Below are 21,576 nucleotides of genomic sequence, written 5' to 3'. Positions count from 1 at the left end.
CCTGAGCCAGGATCACTATGGCAAACTCCTCTGCAGGATGACAACACTGTTCACCAGAGTTTCAAACTCTGCTGCATTCTGTGGTGGCTTTCAACAACTGAATTTCAATGCAATTAAGTACCCCAAAGTTTGAGAATTATATGCACGGTTTGGGGTTGTTTGGGTTTTTTTGTTTGCATGGGGTGTGTGGGTGTGTGTATGAAAAGGTTCATTTGCCCATGCTATGAAAAGCTATTGGACCAGTCCAGAAGATAAGCAGAATATTTGCTTATCTTTTTTTGGGGAAAGTAAGATAGAGCCACAAGGCCACTAATTTTCTGAAACACACAAATCTAGAATTGTGTCATGCCCTCCTGGGATTACTCTGCCAACATATACCATGAAGGAAACCACCATGTAAGTCATACCTTTGAGTACTTCTGGAGCTCTGAATCATCTGTAATGGGCATATCCACATTCACAACCTAAAAAATTGTATATTATAACATTTTTCAAGAACAGGACAATAAAGACTTTACTGGAACAATGAATTCTGGCAAAAAACTGATGAGCAAAATAAACTGTACTTAAACAAAGTCACACTGATGCAAAATAATTTTAAACAAATGTTAGAAAAATCTTTCTGACACAGAACATTTACAACTAGGAATGTGGTGATTATGCACTATTAGCAGACTCCAATATTATCCTATTCCCGAAGCCTGAGTGCCAATTTTAGTCAAGTTCAGTAATCCTGTATAAGCACAAAAGGCCATTATGTTTGACACAAATACCCAAACTGACTTGCTAATCAGAATTCGAAAAGTACGATAGCTTAAGTCATTACTGCAGGCTACAGTACAGCCATCTAACATCTAGACTAAACCACCATCTCCTGTAGCATGTTTCTAACGTGGCTTGAAATACATGAGTTCAATTAACAAATTTGAATGCAAAGTGGATTATTCAAAATAGTGACAAGAAACCCCTTCAGTATATCTTCATTTTTTAAAAATTAATAAAATAACTATGCTCACCACCAGTTTTCTTCTAATGTTCTTCCTTAACGTAACTTATTTATCTGCAACCTTTGAAGGTTATTTACTCCCATTTTAAATGTAATAAGATGACATCTGTGTTGATCTATGGCCCTGGGTTGGAGTTTGGGACACTGAAGTTGAATGTTTGGGAGGATTGCTACATTTGTTAGATTTGGAAAATATATAGCCTTGCAAAAAAATCTGGTAACTTCAGGCTCCTTTGGAAATGTCTAGTTTAACAAAGTAGCTCCGAAACAATACTAAGCCTCAGCTTTTTCTTTTGGCTTAATTTTAAACAGGGCTGCCAGCATCTTGTTTTCTAGTACCTAGGGTATTTTTCCTGACAGACAGAATCCATTGCATGTCCATTCAGTTGTAACTAAATGAATCTATGATAACTCCTCAGCTTGACTGCTCACGCTTAGATACCTGGCAACAAATACACGCAGTCATACATCCCTGTACAGACTTCCAGGGTCCCTTTCTGTTTCAGCAGGATCTCAGCTCCTTCCACTGGTACCACAAAGGATCAGCAACACAGAAGCCATGAGTGACACCAAACTCTCTCTTCAAACAGCTATTTTATCTGAAGAGAATACTCAAACCTGCAGGCACCTTCAGGGTGACTTTCTGAGAGCTGAGTGTAGGAATGAGGATAGCACGAAACAGGGACTGCGCTATCAGGCTGAAGTAGAACTAAATGTTGTTATTGAACATAGCCAAACAAGACTAGGGGTAGGTACAGACAACAAGAACTGGAAGAACTAAAAAATGACTTTCAAAATAGGATGCCACAACAGTTTCCTTCTATTATTTCAAAGGACCAGTCGTTAACATTTTCACTCCTGACATTTTACTGGCAGCACCTAAAGAAGAATAAGAAACAGACTGTTTCACAAACTAAGCAGGTTTTCATCCTCTGTGGGAAGTGTGAGAGTGCTAAGGGAAGTAATATCAGACTCCTGAAATGTAAGGATGGGAATACCAAGCAACTGAAGTGGGCAGCCACACAGATTTATTGCATCATGTACATAATCTTACAAGAACTTCAGATCTTACAGGAGTGCTAATGGAAAGAAGAGAAGCAAGTTTCTCAAGGCAATTCTTAAAGCCACTTTAAATCTTCCAGCGAGTGACTGGAATGATGGCTACTCCAAGTAGTAAAAATAAGTGTCTCTAAATCAACTGGACAAGCATTGCAAAGACAAACAGGGCATTTTCTTGGTGGTGGTGAGAATTTTTTAAGTCTTCGGAAAGAACACTGGCTGGAGTCCTTTTATTTGTACTCTCTGGCTAACACAGAACTGAAAAGCAGTAGTGAATTACAATTTCAATCAATTCCTTATGACAGTTCATCAAAACAATCTTTTGCTTGGCAATTATTTAATATGAAGTGAAGAAATATCTAATAGACACTGGCACCACAAAGTTACACTACCATGAATTACTTCCTATTTTCCCAGCACATTTGAAAAATCATTCTTTCGTTCTTCTAATAAAATTTTAAGATTCTTTGTGAAATGCAGGAGCTCTATCCTGAGCCTTTTTTTTCCCAGTGCACAATAAAACAAATAGATCGTAAGTGAAATCATAAAAATGCCACATATTTTAAGTGGCTGTTATGATGCAGATGTAAAAGGACAGTTGATTTTTTTAAATCACTGCTCCCGTCTAGTACCTGTATAACAATAGTATCTACATAACAATAGTATCTATATAAACAGAATTAAAAAAAAAAAAAAAAACAACTCATTACAACACTCCTATATTTCAGCCTTGATGCTACAGGAAACAAAATTTAATGTTACTGATCTGTTCCAAACACTAAACTGTTCCACTAACAGCCTGTAATGCTAAGCTCACAGATCTGTAACTCAAAGAAATAACATACATGAATACAGTTTACTGAAAGATAACATACCATAACTTCGTACTCAGGTCCCAGCAGGTTTTCCCATTTGGATTTCAGCTCATGTGCTGGAGGGAGTGGGACTCTTCCTAAATATGAAAGTAAATATTAAATTTACAAGCATATTGTACATTCAGAATTATTTTTACTTCTAAGTACTTCAATAAAAATTCAGTGTAAATAAAAGATTAGAGGGAATAATCCCAAAAAGGAAAGTGCATTAAGCTGAGTATCAAACAGTGCAAATCAAAAATGTCTTTCTTAGGAAAACAATGCAAAATGTCAGCTACCGCTAACATGTGATTTATTCAGCTGAGAAGCAGAAGAGGTGATGCTTGCACTGATGAGATGTGAGTTCTGTACCATATAGCACTGTAAATAAATCATTCTTTCAGGCTGCAAAACGAATTTCACATGACTTCATAATTTGTTGCTATAAAAATACTGGCCACTCCAAGGAAGCATCATCTCCCACCAAAATGAATCCCCTTAAGAAGTAAAACACCTGACAAGATATTGCTGTTATCAAGGGGCTGCATCAGCACAATGCACTCACAGACTTTATTTATGCATTTGGCAGGTATAAAGGCTTGTCTAGTTTAATTAGGCCAGTAAGTAACATGAGCTTTAATATAAGCTCCAGTTCTAAACCAGTCTTCCGTGGGAACTTGGCTATCTTGACATTTATATCTTTTCAGCTTTCTTACTTATGCAACCAAGGCAGTATTACATTCATGTAAGACAATTTGACAGAGCTAGACAGCATAAAATGACTGGCTGCCCTGCATTTGACCTCATGCAGAAGCTCAATGCACATATAAAGTTCCAAGCCGAAGCAATGTTTAACTGGTAAGAATCAAGCTCTAAAGCAAATTCCATCTAGCAGCTACAGCAGCAGAAACTGGGGTCTGAATTACCGAAAACTGGTTTTTTTCCCCCTGAATGACTGTAATAGTTTGTCAGATGTCTAGACAAGGCACAGACCACTTAGTATTGCTGATGTGTCCTATTGAAATTTAGAATGTAAATCACAACCTCACATTTTGCACACGAACTAGCAAGTAAAATACCTCAAGGGGGGAATTTTGAAGACACCAAGAGAAGCTCAGAGCCTACCTACTAGCAAAAGCCAACACAAACAGGATGTCAAGCTGCCTCTGCTTTCAACATCTTTGTAGACTGCAAAGATAAAACATGAGCTCTGCAATACAATCCTTATTACATCATTTTATAACTTGGAAGTTTTCCGCTCATTAAAAACTAAGATTTAAGTTAACTTATACAACAACATAACCCATCACTGTATCTCTTCCACTCACTTTCTGTCACTCCAGACAGGCAAATTCTTTCTGATCTGCACTGAGAAACCACACTCCTCGGGGCCTAACTGAGACTTCACATGGGAATACCCAGAGCATCTTTAACCTACAGGCTCAAGGAAGCACAGATATTCAAGGATTCCAGCAATTCAGATAACTATTCTCTGTCACCAAAAAGAAACTCCACCAAGAATAAAAACTTGGGTTTGTAAATGCAGCCCATGGTTCTCTCTGAAATAAATTACCTCCTTTAAAAGAGAGGGAAGACAAATTGTCCTGAAATTTTCAGCCGTGAGTTAAGGGTTTTTTCCTCCATCGAAATTTAACTGAAGTTTCTAAGGACAAGCCATCTTCGTGAGCCATGTTATCAAGCACAGGCTGATCACTATCTTTACTTCCCTGCTGTCGCAAAAACAGAACACCACTGCATTTTTCTACTCCTCCTATTTGCAGAAATACATAGGGACAGAAATTCTTTAGTCTCTTTTTCTGCTGTTACAAAGTTATAGCGTGAACGCACAGGACCTAAGCACCTGCAATCCTCTGTGCAGCCAAATACAGACTTGAAAGTTCACCAGAAGTAATGAATCTTAGGGTCAAGCTCAAAGTTCAGCTCAGTAACTGTAAGCTGTGTTCAGTTGGGTGAATACAGATTTTTTGGTCACTTCCAAAACACATCACCAAAATCTATGAGTTGTTCAGAGCAGGTGCTGATGCATGTCTCCATTTGAAGTTTCCCCCTTTTTTTGAAACACACTTTGGAGTCTTTGCTTGTAACTTCCCCAGAGCTGTGGAAATGTTGGCTGGAGGCATTTGGATTAAATATATTCGATTCCAATGGTATCACCCAATTCACTTAAAATGCTCCTTTTTCCCCAAACAGCTTTTTCCACATGCAGCTAATAGGAATTTTCTTTCTAGTCTCTCATCCAGGTGGATTTCTCACGACTTGAGATACGTACCACATCTTCTATAATGTGCAAGGTCTCAGAAATGAGAACGCTTCCTAGGGACAGCTTTCATTAGCAATGACTTTCAACATATTTAGTCTGTCCTTCTGCCTGCACTTCCATACAGTTTTTCATTTCTAATTAGTAAGCATCAAGAATAAATCACAAGTGTATTGTAAAAATCATCTTTCCTTGTCAAAATTGCCAGCATCTTAAAAAAGAGAATGTTTTCTTCTCGCAATTTCCTCCTGGTTTCACAAACTTACTGTACAAGCATGTGACTGTGCTCTAGTACACTTCATTAATGCACTACCTTTATCTGCCCTGCTGCTGTATACTTTTCCCCAGCCATCTTCAAGTGCCTGACTAGCATCATCATATCTTTGGGTTTTGAGTACCGCTGCAAGGCAAAAGAAGGCAGTTCTGCCCAGTCTGCAGTCTTGCAGATGCAGCTGTTAAGTTAATTGCCTCTAGTCTGCTAGCAGAAAGTTTCAGGCCTCGTGCACAGTGCATCCTAAACCATGTTGTCTTTGTAACAGAACTGCTTAAGCATGGTTTTGCCTGGCCAGAATTATTATTTAATACCTCTCCAGGAAACACAATTTAATAAGAATTTCACACAACCGGGCTTAAAGGGAAGTAATACATATTTTATAAAACATACCTTTTACATTAAATTTCTAAAAGCATTTCCAGAGTTTAGTCAGTCTTAAATTAGCAGTATTTACTTTAGCACCATTATAATGAACTGCCCATCACCATGTCCAAAATAAGCACCTGTCTTGGAATTTAAATTCGGCCATTAAATTCTGTTCCAAAGTGAAACCTCATACATCGTATTTCAGTACAAGTAAAATTTGCAACTAGGTATTTCAACTTTTTAACAGAGATACACGCATTTTATAATTGCACAAAGCTTTTGCAGAACCTTGTAACTTAAAGTGGTTTTTCACTATGAAAAACCCCAGTTTAACCAAGCAACGATACTTGCTTACCATTGCATTAAATGCTTCCAATTCCCTACTCAGTTTCAAAGTCATGCCCATTGCATTATCCTGCTGGCCCAAGGAAGACCAGCACTGCTAGATGGTACCAAGGGCAGTATCCAACTGCAAACAAACAATATCTTCAGTGTTTAAATTTTGGTATCTCAAGACACACTATGCATACAAACACATCCTGTATTCTCCAGGGTAAGGGGAGCTTGGATACACAGGAGAATAGAAAAATCTCGTAGTGCACTTCCTACCTGGTGCAGTGGGGAACGCAGCGCAGATATGCCACGCTGCCTCTGCAAGGAATCAGCTTGGGTCCAACTGGCAGCTATGGAGTCCTTGCCAGGCCCAGGTGCATCAGCACCATATGCCACAGAGCTCCAAGGAAGGGGAGTACGACATTTGCACAATGCTAGAATTGAAGGGGAACCACTCATATACACATAACTTGGTTACAAACTCTTTTTGAAACTAAGGGCTTTGGAGCATTTATGGAGAGGCACTGGATCTGCATCAAATCCATCTGTGTCTGCTATGAAAAGGGCTCAATAATACAGTTTGATCCAAGCTGATTACCAGCAGAACAGGGATCACTAAGATATATCTAGATAACACACCTTGAGACTAACAGAGTTTGTTAACTTCAAGCCAGGTAAAAGCAAATTTAGTTCTCAGTATAAACTGATCCTGGCATTGATATACCATATTTGCACAGCACTAGGTATTAGGTAACAAATTGCTCAGAAAGTTCTCTTTGCATCAGGGCAGACATCTGCAGCCTGTGACACAAGATAACCCAATCACAAGTAGTCACGAACTGACTATAGAGATATCGTTCGCTTCAGCAGAAAAAGAAAATACTTTATGCATAGAAAGTCTATGTAGCTCTTTTCTAGCCTCTGTCATAGCAAGTGTAAGTCCTAATGCCTCTTCTGCCCCTAAATACACCCTAGTGCTCAGTCCTTAAGTTATTTGTCCATTGCAAATACAAATCAATATATGCTTTTCCATTCATACAGTTAAAACAATGCTTTGATAACATCACATCTCAGCTACTCGACTACCTCTGTTTTGGCTTCCTATTTCTGGGAACATGCAAAAGTCACAACAAAGGATGGCTGGTTACAAGGCTTGGACAGAAAAGTAAAACAGAATGGAACATAGGAACTGCTACATTTCTCTCGTTTCCAGGTTGTCTTTAATACTGACAGATCTTCCACAATCTAGCAAAATTTTTATTCACTGACAGCCGTAATTTAGAATCCTCTATTACATCTACATATCTTAGAAACTAAAAGGCATAAGGATAATTTATGCTGACTTTAACACAAGCTGTAGAAATTCACCCAGAAGTTCCTGCAGAAGAGCACAGAAATCTGAAGAGGAATTGAAGCACGCCTTCTGGAAAGACCTCCAACCTTGATTCAGATGTCAACTAAAAACCAAAGCAAGCCATGCCTTTGTGATCTGCCCCTATGTCCAATTGCCTTTACTGTTAAAAACACACGCCTAACTTCAACTCCTGTCCAGCTTCCAATTCCAGCTATCAGGTCTTTATGCCTATTACGCCTTCACCAGACCAGAGATTCTCATCTGCCTGCATAGGAATTGTTTTGGGCTTTTCAGGGGGAATGTCTGTGCAGTCCACAACTTACAATTCAGCTAGTAAGCTCAGGACAAGCAAGTCAGAAATTGCGTATCTACAGACTGAACTCTAGTTTCCAACAGTAGCAAGGGAGGAAGCAGTATGCAATAGTACTAGTACCACAAAGTAAATGAGTTGGGTCTGGGAACCAGCAGGCAGTAAGGAGAGGTTCATTGCCAAGTGGGGAATCTCACAGGAGGTGGACATAACTCATGCTAGGCTCCCTACTGCTCTGGCACTCCAGGAGATGTCAGTGACCAGGAACACTATAAGCAGGACAAGCAAACAGAAGCAAGGAAGTTATATGGTTGGTGGCACACAGGCAAGACAGATGTTCATGGAAATGGCATGTCCCATCTGTGTGGAAAATGACGTACAAATGGAGACATATCACAAGATATGATCCTCCGTCCCTGCTGCCGCAGCTAGCTCTGGTCCTTCAGCAAGCCCTACTCAGTCAAAACTCCTGAGGGAGGATGCTGCAGCTCAGGTCACAGGTTGAGCAACTCGGAAGGTGAGTTCTGATGAAGTTACTGCAGTGCCAAAAGAGGAAACTGCAACAAATGGGCATCAGAGAGGAGGTACAGGAAACCAACAGAATATTTTGAAAATACTCTGCAGATGCAGAAGCCTGACCTGCGAGGGCAAGAAGATAGATATGACTGAGGTAACACTGGATCAGGAAGTAAATGTGAACTCCCAAGAGTTGCATCTCCTGATGCTGTTCACCTAGCAATCTCATTCCAGGCCCTGGCAGCAGAGGAGGATGAACAAATCTTTTCTGTCAGGAGAAGATTGCAGGCAGGACACCTCAGGTCATGCGAGTAGGACCAGGGGCTAGAAAAAGGAATCAGTGAGCTGGAGGCATTCAGCTCTATAGAACTTACAAGATCCTTTCCAGAGTACTGAAAGGGGTGCCCCTCCACCATCTATAATCTACAAAAAAACCCAAAACCAAACCACCAAACCAAACCACAGCAATCAAAGGGGGATCACTAATGACTGGAAAAGGGCAAACTTTATGCAAGGAGGAAGATCCAGAGAAGTATAGGCCTGTCAGTCTCATCTTCGGCCCTGGAGAGATCATGAGATACTTCCTCTTGTAATCCATTTCCGAAGACATAAATGATTAGAAGGCAAATTAGGAACAGATAATATAGATTTGCCAAATAACTGACCAATCTGACTGCCAAGATAGCTATGTGGATGAAGGGTGTAACACACCTCAACTTTACCAAAGCTTTTGACATCATTTACATCAGCATTCTCATTTAGAAACTGAAAAAGCATGGGTTTGATGACTGCTAAATAGGCTGAGAACTAGATGGACCACTGTGATCAAAGACAGCATTAACCAATGGCTTGACAGCCAGTTATGAGAGAAGGTCAATAGCTACAGGGACTAATATTATCCAGTATCTTCATTAGTGACCTCCATGATGACACTAAATGCACTCTCATCAAACCTGTGGACAGTGCTACATTTTGGGGATAGGGTGGGGTGGAAGAGTTGATGATCCAGCAGGTAGAGCTTTACTTCAAGAGTGGCCTGAATAAAAGGTATTACAGAGCAAAAGCTAAAGATGGAGTAAGCCATGACAGACCACCAGTATCGAAAATGGATTAAAGACAATTCCCAAGACTCAGAAGAGACACTGCAAGATATCCTATCCACCTGTTTTATGTAGACTCTGCTTCTTGCCATTCTGACGATTATCCTTCTGTTCTTGGTTTTCCTCATTCCTAGTGTCCACACTAGTTTCAGGCCCTACAGCTCTAGATGACACGAAGTTTGGAACAGCAGGCTGCACTGTGAAAAAGATGAAAAAAAAGAAATCATAAGCTGCAAAATATATGAAGTAGTAACACTGCCTCATTAACTACTCTATTTTGTATTGGGTTTTGTTTGGTTGGTTTTGGTTTTTTGGCTACATAGGAGTTTTGCACTCAGTTTTCCTGAATCCCTCGTTTCTGTTTCTTTCCATTTCTCCTTAAGTATCTCATTTTCTACAGTGTGTCCTAACAAAATCTAGGATCATGTGGTACCTAGGCCTAATTGTTAAATTAGGTTACTGTAAATTGAGTGAAAAATAACATCAGCTGCTGAAAAAAAACCCCAACCTACCTCTATCTGAAGGTCTTTCTGAAGAAACAGTAGAAGGTTTCCTTCTAAGTAAGGTAAGGCATACAGACTGTCCTGTATTACGCAAGGCCTCTACCACTTCTTGGTTGGTATAATCCTGTATATTAACTCCATCAACCTAAAACAGGAAAGTCCTATCATATAACAGTAATCACATTACATTCTTAGGCCGTGCCATACACTGAAGCAACATCCTCGTTATTTCGTGCAGAAATTATAGGGTTATTCACCCAAGACAGTAATATTTGCAAAACAATCTCATTAAATCAGTTACATTTCACTAATTAGATAATATTTTCAAAATGCATTTTAAAAGGAAACACAACAATAATTTCTTCTGTCTTCATGGAGCAACCACAAAACAGAATTTACTAATCTGATATAAGTATGCACTGATTTCCCCTTACAATTTTTTCACGTACAAAAAACAGCTTGAGGAGCATTGGGGATGAAGCTTCCCAGCAAGAGTAGTCAGCCTAGAACTCTGTTCAGTTCATTATCACTGTTAGTTTTCTCACGGATTTCTAACATGCCCCACACAAGCCTATACATGCAACTGTTCGTATAATCCACTCCGAACAGTCCAATTCTTATATTAATTCAGATGTTTTAATTTACACCCAAAATACTCTGTTCACCTCATTGTTAGATCGTGCATTAACAGGGGCTTCTCTGCAAAGCAGCAGATAAAAGCACAAGGTTGTATCAATTTTTGCTCTCACAAAGGAGAAGCTGACTTTGGAAGGTCTGGCATAGCACACAGTTTAAAAGCAATTTAAAATCACATCTCTATAAATATTATCTCTTAAAACAAAAAAGACTGTAATTCATTCCTGCTTGTACTTTGAATGCAAAATTGGTTATTATTCAACTCACTGTTATTCAATGTTTTTTAGTTTTTCTACATATAAAGCTTGGGTTTTTAAACCTAAATTGTGACTATTAATATTTTGGTCATATCTGCACCATGTTACACAGTCATCAAAGACCATAAACAAATCTTGCAAAATCTTAACAATCCTCAAATCTCATTCAATTCAAATAAAAGCTAATGCTGTTCATCTTTACTTCAGGCCAAAAGCCAACATTCTCCACTCTGAAACATTTTAATCCAAATGCTTGCCTCTTTCATAGTTAACTACTATTTACTACTTCTTTGAATATAAAATAATATGTTAACCACAGCAAGCCAAAGCTCATTTCTATTACAAATCTACCTAAACAAACATGAACTACCAAATTATTTCCTCTGCAAAGCAGAGAAGATTTAATTAATTTCAGAAAGTCTTCATTACGTTGTTCTTTTAACACTGAGATGTGTAATGAAGTATTAGTTCTACAACAATATATAAGTAGACTATGTTACTTACAGCAACAATTTTGTCATGAACATGAATTTGGCCATTGTGGTCAGCAGCACTACCAGGTATTATATTTTTCACAAAAATCCCTGAAGGTTCTGCTGGCAGAGGGAGGGGAGGAAGAGAAACAAGTCACTACATTAACCTAATTTGTTTCTTTTCTTATTATGATTTTTAATTACAGACTTTTTCCACACACTGCTTCTGTCCACAAAGTTATGATTCTGTAAACGACCAACATCTACACGTTACCACTCACACAGCTTGATATAGAATGACTGAGGATCTCCGATGGAGAAAACAGCACCGACACAACTACCCCTACTCTGACCTCAAAATTTTTTCCTTGAAATGGCTCACAGAAGGTCACCTCCTCCATGGATTCATCCTTGTATTTACTCAGGCTTTAAACCACAATCACTTAAATCCATGCTGCATTTGATTTCAGTAGGACTACCTAAGCTAAAAGTAAAGTACGTGCTTAAGTACTTTGATCAGGACTTCAATCATCTTACAGCTAAAGAATTTAGTACTTTAAATCTTAATGAAAAAGGATTTTTCTCTAAAAGAAAAAAAAAAAAGAGAAACATGGAAATCAGAAAAGCTGTCCTTCGTCATCTTTAACATTTGATTATTAATTCTAACTTCTAATTTCTTCTAATTCTAACTTTCTAATTCTAAGGAAAGAAACCAAAAAAACCCAGTAAAAACCCCAATCATCAGTTGAAGCAGTACCTCCTTCCCTTCCACAAACTCACATAAAACATGAGACGCTGATCTTTAATTCTAGTGCATCTTGACTCTTCATCTATCCTTTTCTGAACACTAACCTTCCTCAGACACCTGCCCAACATGGTTTGTCCATGCTTAGCAAAACCCCTCTACCGGTGGTTCAAACCCACCTTTTCCCATCGCATGACACGTGCTCCTCCCCAGCCTAGTTCCCAGTGCTCACTGCACTGGTCTGGGATTCCTGAACGGCAACACAAGAGGACCCCTTCGTAATGAAGAGGGCTGGAGAGCAACCCCAGCTGCACCACATTCCCAGAATACTTTCTTGAGTTCCACGAGGAAGTGGAGGAGATAAAAAGCATTACCCCTTTGTGTAAAACCAGATATTCAGTTGAATCAATTTAAAAGATGTTATCATTTGTGGAACCAATATTTGAAAGATGAGTTAACAGCTCAATTTAAAGAGGATTTAGGAAAAAAAAACAACAAACAATTGACGCTATGTACAGGTATTCTAATCTGTTCCCAGAGTTTAGACACTGGGAGTTTAGTCATCTACCAAAGACAAATACATCATCTCGTGAAGGTGGCATACACATCACATAGAGCTAAGATTCTCTGCATCTCCTGCCTGGCAGAGGGATGGACTAGTTAATCTGACTGATCATTTTCCCTCCAATAACTACAATTCATTAAAGAAACAGAAGGTGCACGTTCAGCTATTTTGTACATACTGAAGATGCTATTCAAAAGTTAAACTGGGGACATCTGATACGCTTCTTAAAATGCGCTATCAAAATTGAGCTATGTACCGCAGGGGCAAAATAAGGAACAGTGTGGACAGGAACCTGACTGTGTCAGAGCCTCTACATGCAGGAACTGTCTGTTATAGTTTAACGTCTTGCACAGTAACAACATAAGCATGTAAAATTCACAGTCCAGCAGTCAAGTGGGAATTTCTTTTAAAGGTAATTACAACCCTTCAAAATTTTTTACGGCTGAATTTCACTTTGCAGCCAGTTCTCCAAATATCTTCTTCATAGATTTTCTAAGTCATACTATTTCAAAGAAGAATTATCCATTTTCCCCACAGTAAATAAAGGGTATTTGAGAAGCCCCTGTCCTAGACTTTATTAAATCCTGTAGAACTCACCTATGTCACTTGCACCAGCATATCCAACAATTGTTATCCCCAGACTTTGCCCGTTCTTTTTTATAAGTTCAACATCATATATCTCAAACAGGTTGGTGTTATCCTATAAATAAAGCACAAGACAGTAAAAACCCCTCATCATTTCCCAGTACCATTACAATACTGGAGGTTAATTGACATCTTCAGAAGCGAGCAGTGATTTTGGTTTCCATATTTTAGGAGGAATCATATTTTCAAGAGATATACCCCAGATTCGCTAAAAATAAGTAGTCACCCAAAGCCGTCAGGTGCTCTTTAAATTCTTTCCTAATACTTTCTCTGCACACCTGTCAGAGGTATAATATTTATATTTTACGGAAAACATAGCCTTTTGTTAGACTGCTCAGGGACCATTTCCCTCTGCGTTCCACTGCCACTTGGTAACAACAAATTTCCCAGTCAATCCCACAAGACAAGAGAAACCCTGAACACCCTCAGAATTTCTTGTCTCCCTTTCATATGTTAGTCCTGATAAACTGTCATAAATCCACTTGCCTGAGCTCTTTCTCCTGGACAGTTAAGAGGCAAGAAAACCCTGGTATAAATACACAGCATTACTACCTCATACATTTCTGTCAGAAAAAGCCATGCTTATCTCTCCTTGTTACCACCTACTAAGGAAGCGAAGGGCAGCAGAAAAGGGATCTCAAAACAGAAACAGGTTCAATGCCCTGAAATGAAAGAAACCACGTGTACACTTAGTAGGCACATCACTACTACAGAAGCAGCTGCCTACTTAAATGCAAATATGGGAGACTGAGTAGGTGTTTGAGCTTATTATTCATTTTTATGCTAGACTCCAAACCACAAAAACACTCCAAAAGTCAATCCTACAGACATCAGCTTAACAAGTCTGATATGATCCTGTTCAGATTTGGACACCACCAAACTGCAAAGAGGACTGGAAGCCTCCAGGTTGCCTAAGGCAATGGGAAGCAAAAGACTCATTAGTTCACATTCAACGAAAATTATTTTTAAAACCTAACAGAGGAAGGGAGAGTATTCATTTGTAAATGCTTTAGTGTTGAACTGATAAGATGACTTCTCATAACAAACACCACTTGAAAAGAGAAGCACATAACATGACCTGTTCTCCAAACCCTTTGCCCCCTACAATTACCAAAAAAACGTAAAAGCCACTAGCTAAGATTACAATATGATCTGACCTTACACTGGAGAAGTACATGGAAAAAGTTCCCCACAAAGCTGGCCTCAGTATGTCTGTGCAACTCTACCCTGACAACTAAAAATCAAAACTGCGAGACAGAGTTCAAACAGGACACACTAAAGATATTGGTGATACCAAAGAGAAAAACAACCAAGCACACAGATCGGGGATTGCAAGGCATAAATTAAAATAAAGTTGTTTGTTTTCAGTAATCAGAAACAGCCCAATGAGATCAAGATGATGATTAGAGTTGAGGTCTGTTAAAGTGATGAAATCACGAGGGATAGTGTCACTGCCAACAACAAAAAAATGCATCAGGAAATTGGGAAACATTTCTTAAGACAGTGAACAAAAGAGAAGTTTAATCAAATGCTTGCCAAATGTCAGCTTTAGAAGGATCTATATTAAAAGCAGGCCAAAGTTATGGCTGTACCTATTTCATTTTTCACTAAAAGAGAAATCGATGGAAGCTATCTCATTTCTTATCACACGCACCTCCCTCCACTACCCAACTCATTAAGCTCATTAAATGCTTTCCAACTCTCTTGCTCCATAAGACACTGATGGAGATTAAGATAAGTTTTGATGCTCTGTCACTTATCTTTAGGAGAGGGAACCAAAACAGTAAACAAGCCTATAGCAACACCTGAAATGAAGCTATGGCCTTGAAAGTCCTGATATTTTGACAATCAAAGTCAGTGCTCTGGCACTACAGAAATTTTCTCTAAGTAATGTTACTGGTAAAATGCAAAACATTAGAAGTAGAGTCTGGAAAAACTGAAGTAGAGAGACCTAAATACAGTCAGTACACGTAGGCTGCTAACATTGCTGTCAATATCTTGGATAGTACAGATAATACGATTGTTTTCTTGTGCCCATGGCACAGGCACAAGTAGTTTCAGTTACTCTCTACTAGAGGAAATTTAAAGGAAATCAAAAATTAATATAAGACTGAAAAAAACTAACTATATATTAAAAATGCCTTTCTGTTGGTTTGCGAAAAAGAAAAGGAAAATATTTTATATTACAAAGCTCACAGCTAGTGAAAATACTCAGAAACCAGAGAGAAATTAGATTACAGGGAAAAGTCCTGTTGTAAATCAGACACAAACTGAAAAGTGGACCATTAAAATCATCATTAAATTAATAAATACATTCAGATTAGCCACTATTCTTGACTTCGGCAAATCTCTCTTTACACTAGAAAGAAGAGTTTCTTCAAATCTAAATACGAAGGCACTATTTAGCTCAGAAAACAATACATGACATTCAGAAAGTAAATGAAATTGCAACAAGGTTTTTTTTCCCCTCCAAACTACATAGCAGAAATAGAGGACACCGAAAAGACATCCATAAGGAATAACATTTTAGAAAGCCTGCAGCAGCTACAGTGCTCGGGGTCAATTAGTGACAAACGGGCCTGCCTTTGACGCGGGGAAGAGAGAAAAACAGTACTTAGAGAAAACAAAACTAGGACTATGTTATATTTTCCTAATATGGGTCTTGGAAAATATGATACAGCCAGAAAATAAATGCTTCATAATGATGCTGATTCTCTAGGAAAGCCTTTCTTCAGAGTATTAGACAAGCCCACTTTTAAGACTCCAACCGTATGTACATAATTACCCCCTCCCACCTCTCTGCCACTCACGTTTCCTACTACATCAATCCCTCTTCTGAGAAGAGGAGCTTGAGAAGGACCCAAAATGGTTTACTGACAGCTTCAGCCACAGTAGTCTTCCAGAGAAATGCAAGACACAAAGCTAATGGCTGTCTTTGCACTGACTATGCCCAGTAAGTGAGCAGGTGAGTTTGTAACAGTATGACTGCTCATCTGACCTTAAAAAAAAAAAAAAAAAAAAGCAGCTTTCTTCACTCACGTTCAAGAAACTAGACAAGAAAGAAAAGGCTACTCAGATTCTACACCTAAATCTAAACAGCACAGTAGTAGCAGATGGTACACAAGCACAGCTTTGTTTATGTTTCGAGACCTACTGTACACTTAGTGTAGCATTTGTTGATTTTAATTACTCAAAACTGAAAAGAATGACTTCAAAAACAAGAGACTTTGATATGACCATGATAAGATTTGTTAAAACAAGTTTCAAAATTTTTAGATATATTTCCTATCACAGACAGTAGCATAGACTATGAAAACATTACACTTATGTTTCATAAAAAGATGATTGTGCTGAATAATTCTGGTGTGGCTGTGGCGCCCTGGATTTCAGACTAGGGAAATTCACAGTCAAGTTTTAAATCCACTTACAAATGATCGATTAGCAAAAATATAATGAGCTCAGAAGGAGAACTAAAAGTACCATTTATTGATAACGTTTATGGTCTTGGTAATTAACTTACACACTCTGATATAAATTCTGTAAAGCTGGTCATTCCAATCCCAAGATTATAGGTATTAATAACATACAGGGAAAAAGGGAAAAATTATAAAAGGCAGGGCTATAATAATGACCACTTAAATACACGCATATGATATCTGGAAACTCAAAAGGGGATAAGTACTTTAGGTCTCAAGAACACTCTGTTCTCCTCCTTTCTGAGCACAAGCCACGAACATACTTAAAAATGTCATAAGTAAACACCAGATACTTACATTTCCATTTTGAAAGGAAGGCAATGTACTGACTGGCCAGCTCACAGGAGCTGGTGGAGTTTCCATAATTTCACACTTTGGGTCTCTTGCAACTATCATCCTAACAGAATTCCCACAGTTTCTCAGCACTTGGGCAACTTGTTCACTCGTCATTCCTTGCACATTGGTGTCTCCAATCTGTAAGATGTGATCTCCTGTCCGGAGCCTCCCATCCTTCAAACATAAAGAAAATTGAAAAAAAAGTTTTCAGTGTATACATAAAATATCTTTTCCATTACAAAACTGAAACTGTATACAGGCATCTTCATGGCCACGAGAGCCAATACAAGAAAATACCATAAAACTGACCACCATGGCAACATACTAAATAATTCAAGGAAGTGCTTGCACAATCATGCACTGTTTTTTCCACAGTAGTTAACAGTGGTAAATCAACCTTTCCAAAACTGAGTAAGATACACAAGTTGAATAGCACCATTCCTGAGAAAGTGGTTACTTTTCTCATTTATGAGAAAACAGACAGCAACAATGTTTTATAATCTCACAGGTTGTTATGTACGGCTGTTCCAGAAAGTACTCCTCATCGGAGAGGGGTCAGAATAAAAAGCACAACAGCATTTTGATTTAGGACTTTTCAGAGTTTTTCCTAATACTTCTGTATTAGCCTGGCAATTCTTTTCTCATTACTCCAACTGGAGTAAATCCACTGAAGGTAACAAGACTCCACACAAACCAATTTTTACATGATAATTACGATTCATGACCTACATCATCATTTCTACTATAAGCAAGCATTCCTAGGATCAAATCCTCAGCTGGTATTGATCGGCACAGCTCCATCACCTTAGGTGCACTGATTTATACAGCAATCATAGCAGAGTTATTCCCAGAACTAACTCAAACTCATTTACAAACTTACCCGATTTTAACATGTATATGGGCTCATTATTTTACATGTTCTTAATGATGTCTCATTCAGCTGAGAATGATGTGGTGAGTTCTAACTTACACGTTTCATTTGTAGCCAAAACACTTCATTCCTTACAGCAACACAGGTGTTACACAACAATTAAAAAATACTCATTTACACATGACAGGTTCAGAGGGAGGCAGTCAAGCTCCCAAATCTCAGGTTTTGTTTCTATCCTATACGAGAGGAAGTACCTCAGTCTCTCTCTTTTGTATACTCCGGATCTTGTCTGCCTGGGTTCCAGACCTCAATTGTAACTTGTAATGACCAAGTCACATTAAAAATCCAAATCTGTGTTGCTATTGCACATGTTCTTCTCCTGAAATGTAGCAACCCTTAGCACCGAGTCTTGCAATTATAAACTGAATCTCGCAACACAGTTACTTCAATAGGGCAGATTCTCTTGCCTGACAATTCATTTGGAGAGTTTGCCAAACCTGCCAAATTCTATAGAGGACATGTAAATCCATTAGGAGTATTTGTGTGTCCACCCCAGACTGACCAAAGGCTGAAAATATCAAAAAGTACTAAAAATATTAGAAGGCTAAACAACTTTTCAGAATTTCTGCACGTTCAACAATGTTATAAAAGCTAAAGCATCACTGAGAAACAACTTAATTCATATCAGGTGCTAACTTTTTCCTCAATCATACCTTCAACATATTTATTTATAAAGTATATGTTGGCGTTCAGACTTTGATTCTATCAGCTTCCTTTTGTTTAAGTATATTAGTTTATTTTAAGACTGTCAAAACCATTTAATTATACTTTACAACCAAACAAGAAGTGACATAATATAACAAATTACCCGATCTGCTAATCCCCCAGGAACAATTGTTCTTACAACTACTCCACTCGACTTTCCTCCTACAATTCCAAAGCCTAATCCCGAACCATCGTTAATCAGCTCAACGTCTTCAACATGGCCCCAGTGAATCTGCAATTAATAAACACAGAAGATTTTCATTTCAGTCGATCTTTAATGTTTCTCACTTTCACATGTTCCAGGAATGATGAGAATTAATCAGAGCAATTTTCTCTCTCTGCCCCACATATTGGAGATCCATTGGATTTTGTTCAGTCAGCTTCATTTCCTTATAAATACGCAGTGGGATTTCTCATCTGTTTTTAAACATACACTTTGTCCTTCACTTTCAGGATAACAGGATACTAGGAAAAAGCTTGACTAAGAAAAAGCAATTTTAAGATTTTCTTGCCAAAATGAAAACTATCCTTGCAGATTTTCATAAATTAAGCATACCGCAAACAACAGAGAAAAACAGAGGCAAGGAGCTTGCACTGGCCTAGTTTTCACTTAGCGTTGCCGAAATTCTTATCTCTGTTATTCCACTTACACACTCTAAACACCATCAGTACACGCTGAATTAATAGCGCAGTACAATATTCTGCCATACTGAAGCGGAGGCATGTTTCTAAGCTACACTGTACCATGACCTTATGTTCTACAAGACAATTTGAAAATAACAAAGCTGTTCAGCAACCCAAACCCAGCCAATGTTTCTGTCAGATTAATATCTCATAGAAACCAAAATGGAGCAAAGTAGGCAGATTTAAATCTTCTGTGAATAAAGGATTTATTAGCATACTGAAAATCTTTGCCAGCCAGTTAAATATCATACAAGAACTTTAAAGACCCTCTGTAGATATATATATTTGTATTTTATTTTGTTAGTCTGTTCAGTGCAGATCTTTCAATGAAAAAGCAGTTAAAGTTTAATTCTTTAAAATTTTCAGTGCAATAAACAATATTGATTATCCACTAAAACCTTCAGATTTCACTAGCTCTGTAATAATCATGAGGGAAATAATTACCGACAACAAGGAAAAGCACTGCTCTTAACCAGATTTTCATCAAAACCTACTAGCATAATAAATTAAGATTTCAATATTGCAAACCCTGGATTTAGGTGTGCAGTTTGACCAAATTCAGTGAAGCCACCTGGACCACATGGTTTGAACACAGATGGAAGTTCAGCCCTAACTTATTACATGTCCCAGCAACAATCTCTCCTTGTTCGAGAAAACAAAAGGGTTCACAATCAATGGAATTTGCAGATAAAAAAAAAAGAACAACAAAACTGATAAATAATCAGGGACTAAGATGTTCTTTAACAGACACTTTTTGTTTGTTTTTAAAACAAAGACAAGGCTTTTTGTTTTGAGCAGTTGAAGTTCAAGTTGATTGGGATATTTCAAGCAGTGCTCATGATAGGTTACGTTTACGCTCTTTTAAGATGTAATCAGAGCATCTTTAATTGCTGAGCACAAGTAGGTTTCAGCTGGGTATACTCATAAAACGCTTTACCCAGCCTATGCTGAACAGACCCTGCTGCTAAGAATATGTTGATCTACTAAAGCTTCTGCTATCCCATAAAAACCCAGGATCTATTTTATAACAACTTCAAGCAGCTTTGCAATGGAAGCCTTATACTTATTGCATGATCAGTCTAAATGAAATGTCATTACATATAAAATCTGATTAAGGAAAAAAATCCCTATATGTAAAGCTTGCTAACACAAACACAATGGCAAAAAAAATACCCAGCATAGTTCAAAATCTGATTTTGACAGTATTACAACAACTCACAGTCTCAGGTGGATTTATATCACTTAAGACAGCCGAAGTTCTGCTGTTTCCTTGAACTGGCTCCCTAGCAACAACCAGATGTAGAGATCCTGCGGATTGCTGGAGGAGGGCAATAGCGTGCTGATGGGAAATGTTCTGATCCAATGGGGTGCAATTAATGGCCAGTATGTGGTCATTTTCCTTTAGTCTTTGATCCCTTAACAAAACATTAAAAGAAATTTTAAAATGCAGCCTAGTGACTTCACATCAGGCTCGTGTAATTTAAATATGAACGTGCAAAATACACAGTTACACAAGGTTAAATATGTATTTATTAAAAAAATCTGCTTATTAGAGTGTCTTTACCAACGTACAAATGACATACAATACACAATGTACTGAATTGCCCAGCTATATTTTGTTCCAACTTTATCAGGGTACAGAAATTTGCTCCATTTTTTCCTTTGCTACTATTCAAAATTCAACGAAACTCCCTCACGCTTTCTTGATGATACTGAATTACAGAGCAGGAAAAAAAAATATTTTTGTTGTTATACAATGACCTAGGAACTATTCTTCATTATTTTTAGCATTACACGATACTGTCTCTAAGTACCCACAACTCAGGCTATGATATTGTTTTTATCAAGATCAATGAGCTGCATATTTATATTTTACTCAAAATTTACAGTATCAAACTCCAGACATTGAACATTCTTCGAGCAATACACAGTTCAACTTATACCTTGAGATAATAAAAATTTCACAGTTAATTCACCCTAGTGATGAATTTAGATTTGTGACAAGAGAGAAACCATCACTCATCTCCTTTGTTAAATATTCATTCTGAGCACGAGACCAAACTGTTACATAGACAGACACTGCCTTCAAAGCTCTGTAGGAATCCAAAAAAAGTCTCCAGGAGATCTTGTCTCAGAAGGAAAATGGGAAGCATGCTGGGGAAATTTATAA

The 21,576-nt window shown here is 38.1% G+C and overlaps 1 protein-coding gene across 3 annotated transcripts in view; it reads right to left on the bottom strand.

The window, feature by feature from the left end:
* Nucleotides 1-21,576, bottom strand: part of PATJ (PATJ crumbs cell polarity complex component) — a 146,851-nt gene that overhangs the window by 120,563 nt on the left and 4,712 nt on the right. For 2 of the 3 annotated variants that reach the window (XM_086462139.1, XM_086462140.1), the window contains exons 5-13: nt 20,626-20,821; nt 18,826-18,954; nt 17,048-17,260; nt 13,227-13,329; nt 11,351-11,439; nt 9,963-10,098; nt 9,513-9,647; nt 2,941-3,017; nt 408-464 (exon numbers count right to left, since the gene is read on the bottom strand). In XM_086462139.1, the coding sequence (XP_086318265.1) occupies nt 408-464; nt 2,941-3,017; nt 9,513-9,647; nt 9,963-10,098; nt 11,351-11,439; nt 13,227-13,329; nt 17,048-17,260; nt 18,826-18,954; nt 20,626-20,821 (1,135 nt within the window). The remainder of the gene's footprint in view (nt 1-407; nt 465-2,940; nt 3,018-9,512; nt 9,648-9,962; nt 10,099-11,350; nt 11,440-13,226; nt 13,330-17,047; nt 17,261-18,825; nt 18,955-20,625; nt 20,822-21,576) is intronic. The other variant, XM_086462141.1, reaches the window with a different exon arrangement.

This window comes from Leptosomus discolor, chromosome 3 (genome assembly GCF_034619465.1).
Source record: "Leptosomus discolor isolate bLepDis1 chromosome 3, bLepDis1.hap2, whole genome shotgun sequence".
In the NCBI taxonomy this organism is placed as follows: Eukaryota; Metazoa; Chordata; class Aves; order Leptosomiformes; family Leptosomidae; genus Leptosomus; species Leptosomus discolor.
This window is presented reverse-complemented; position numbering and strand designations above follow the sequence as displayed.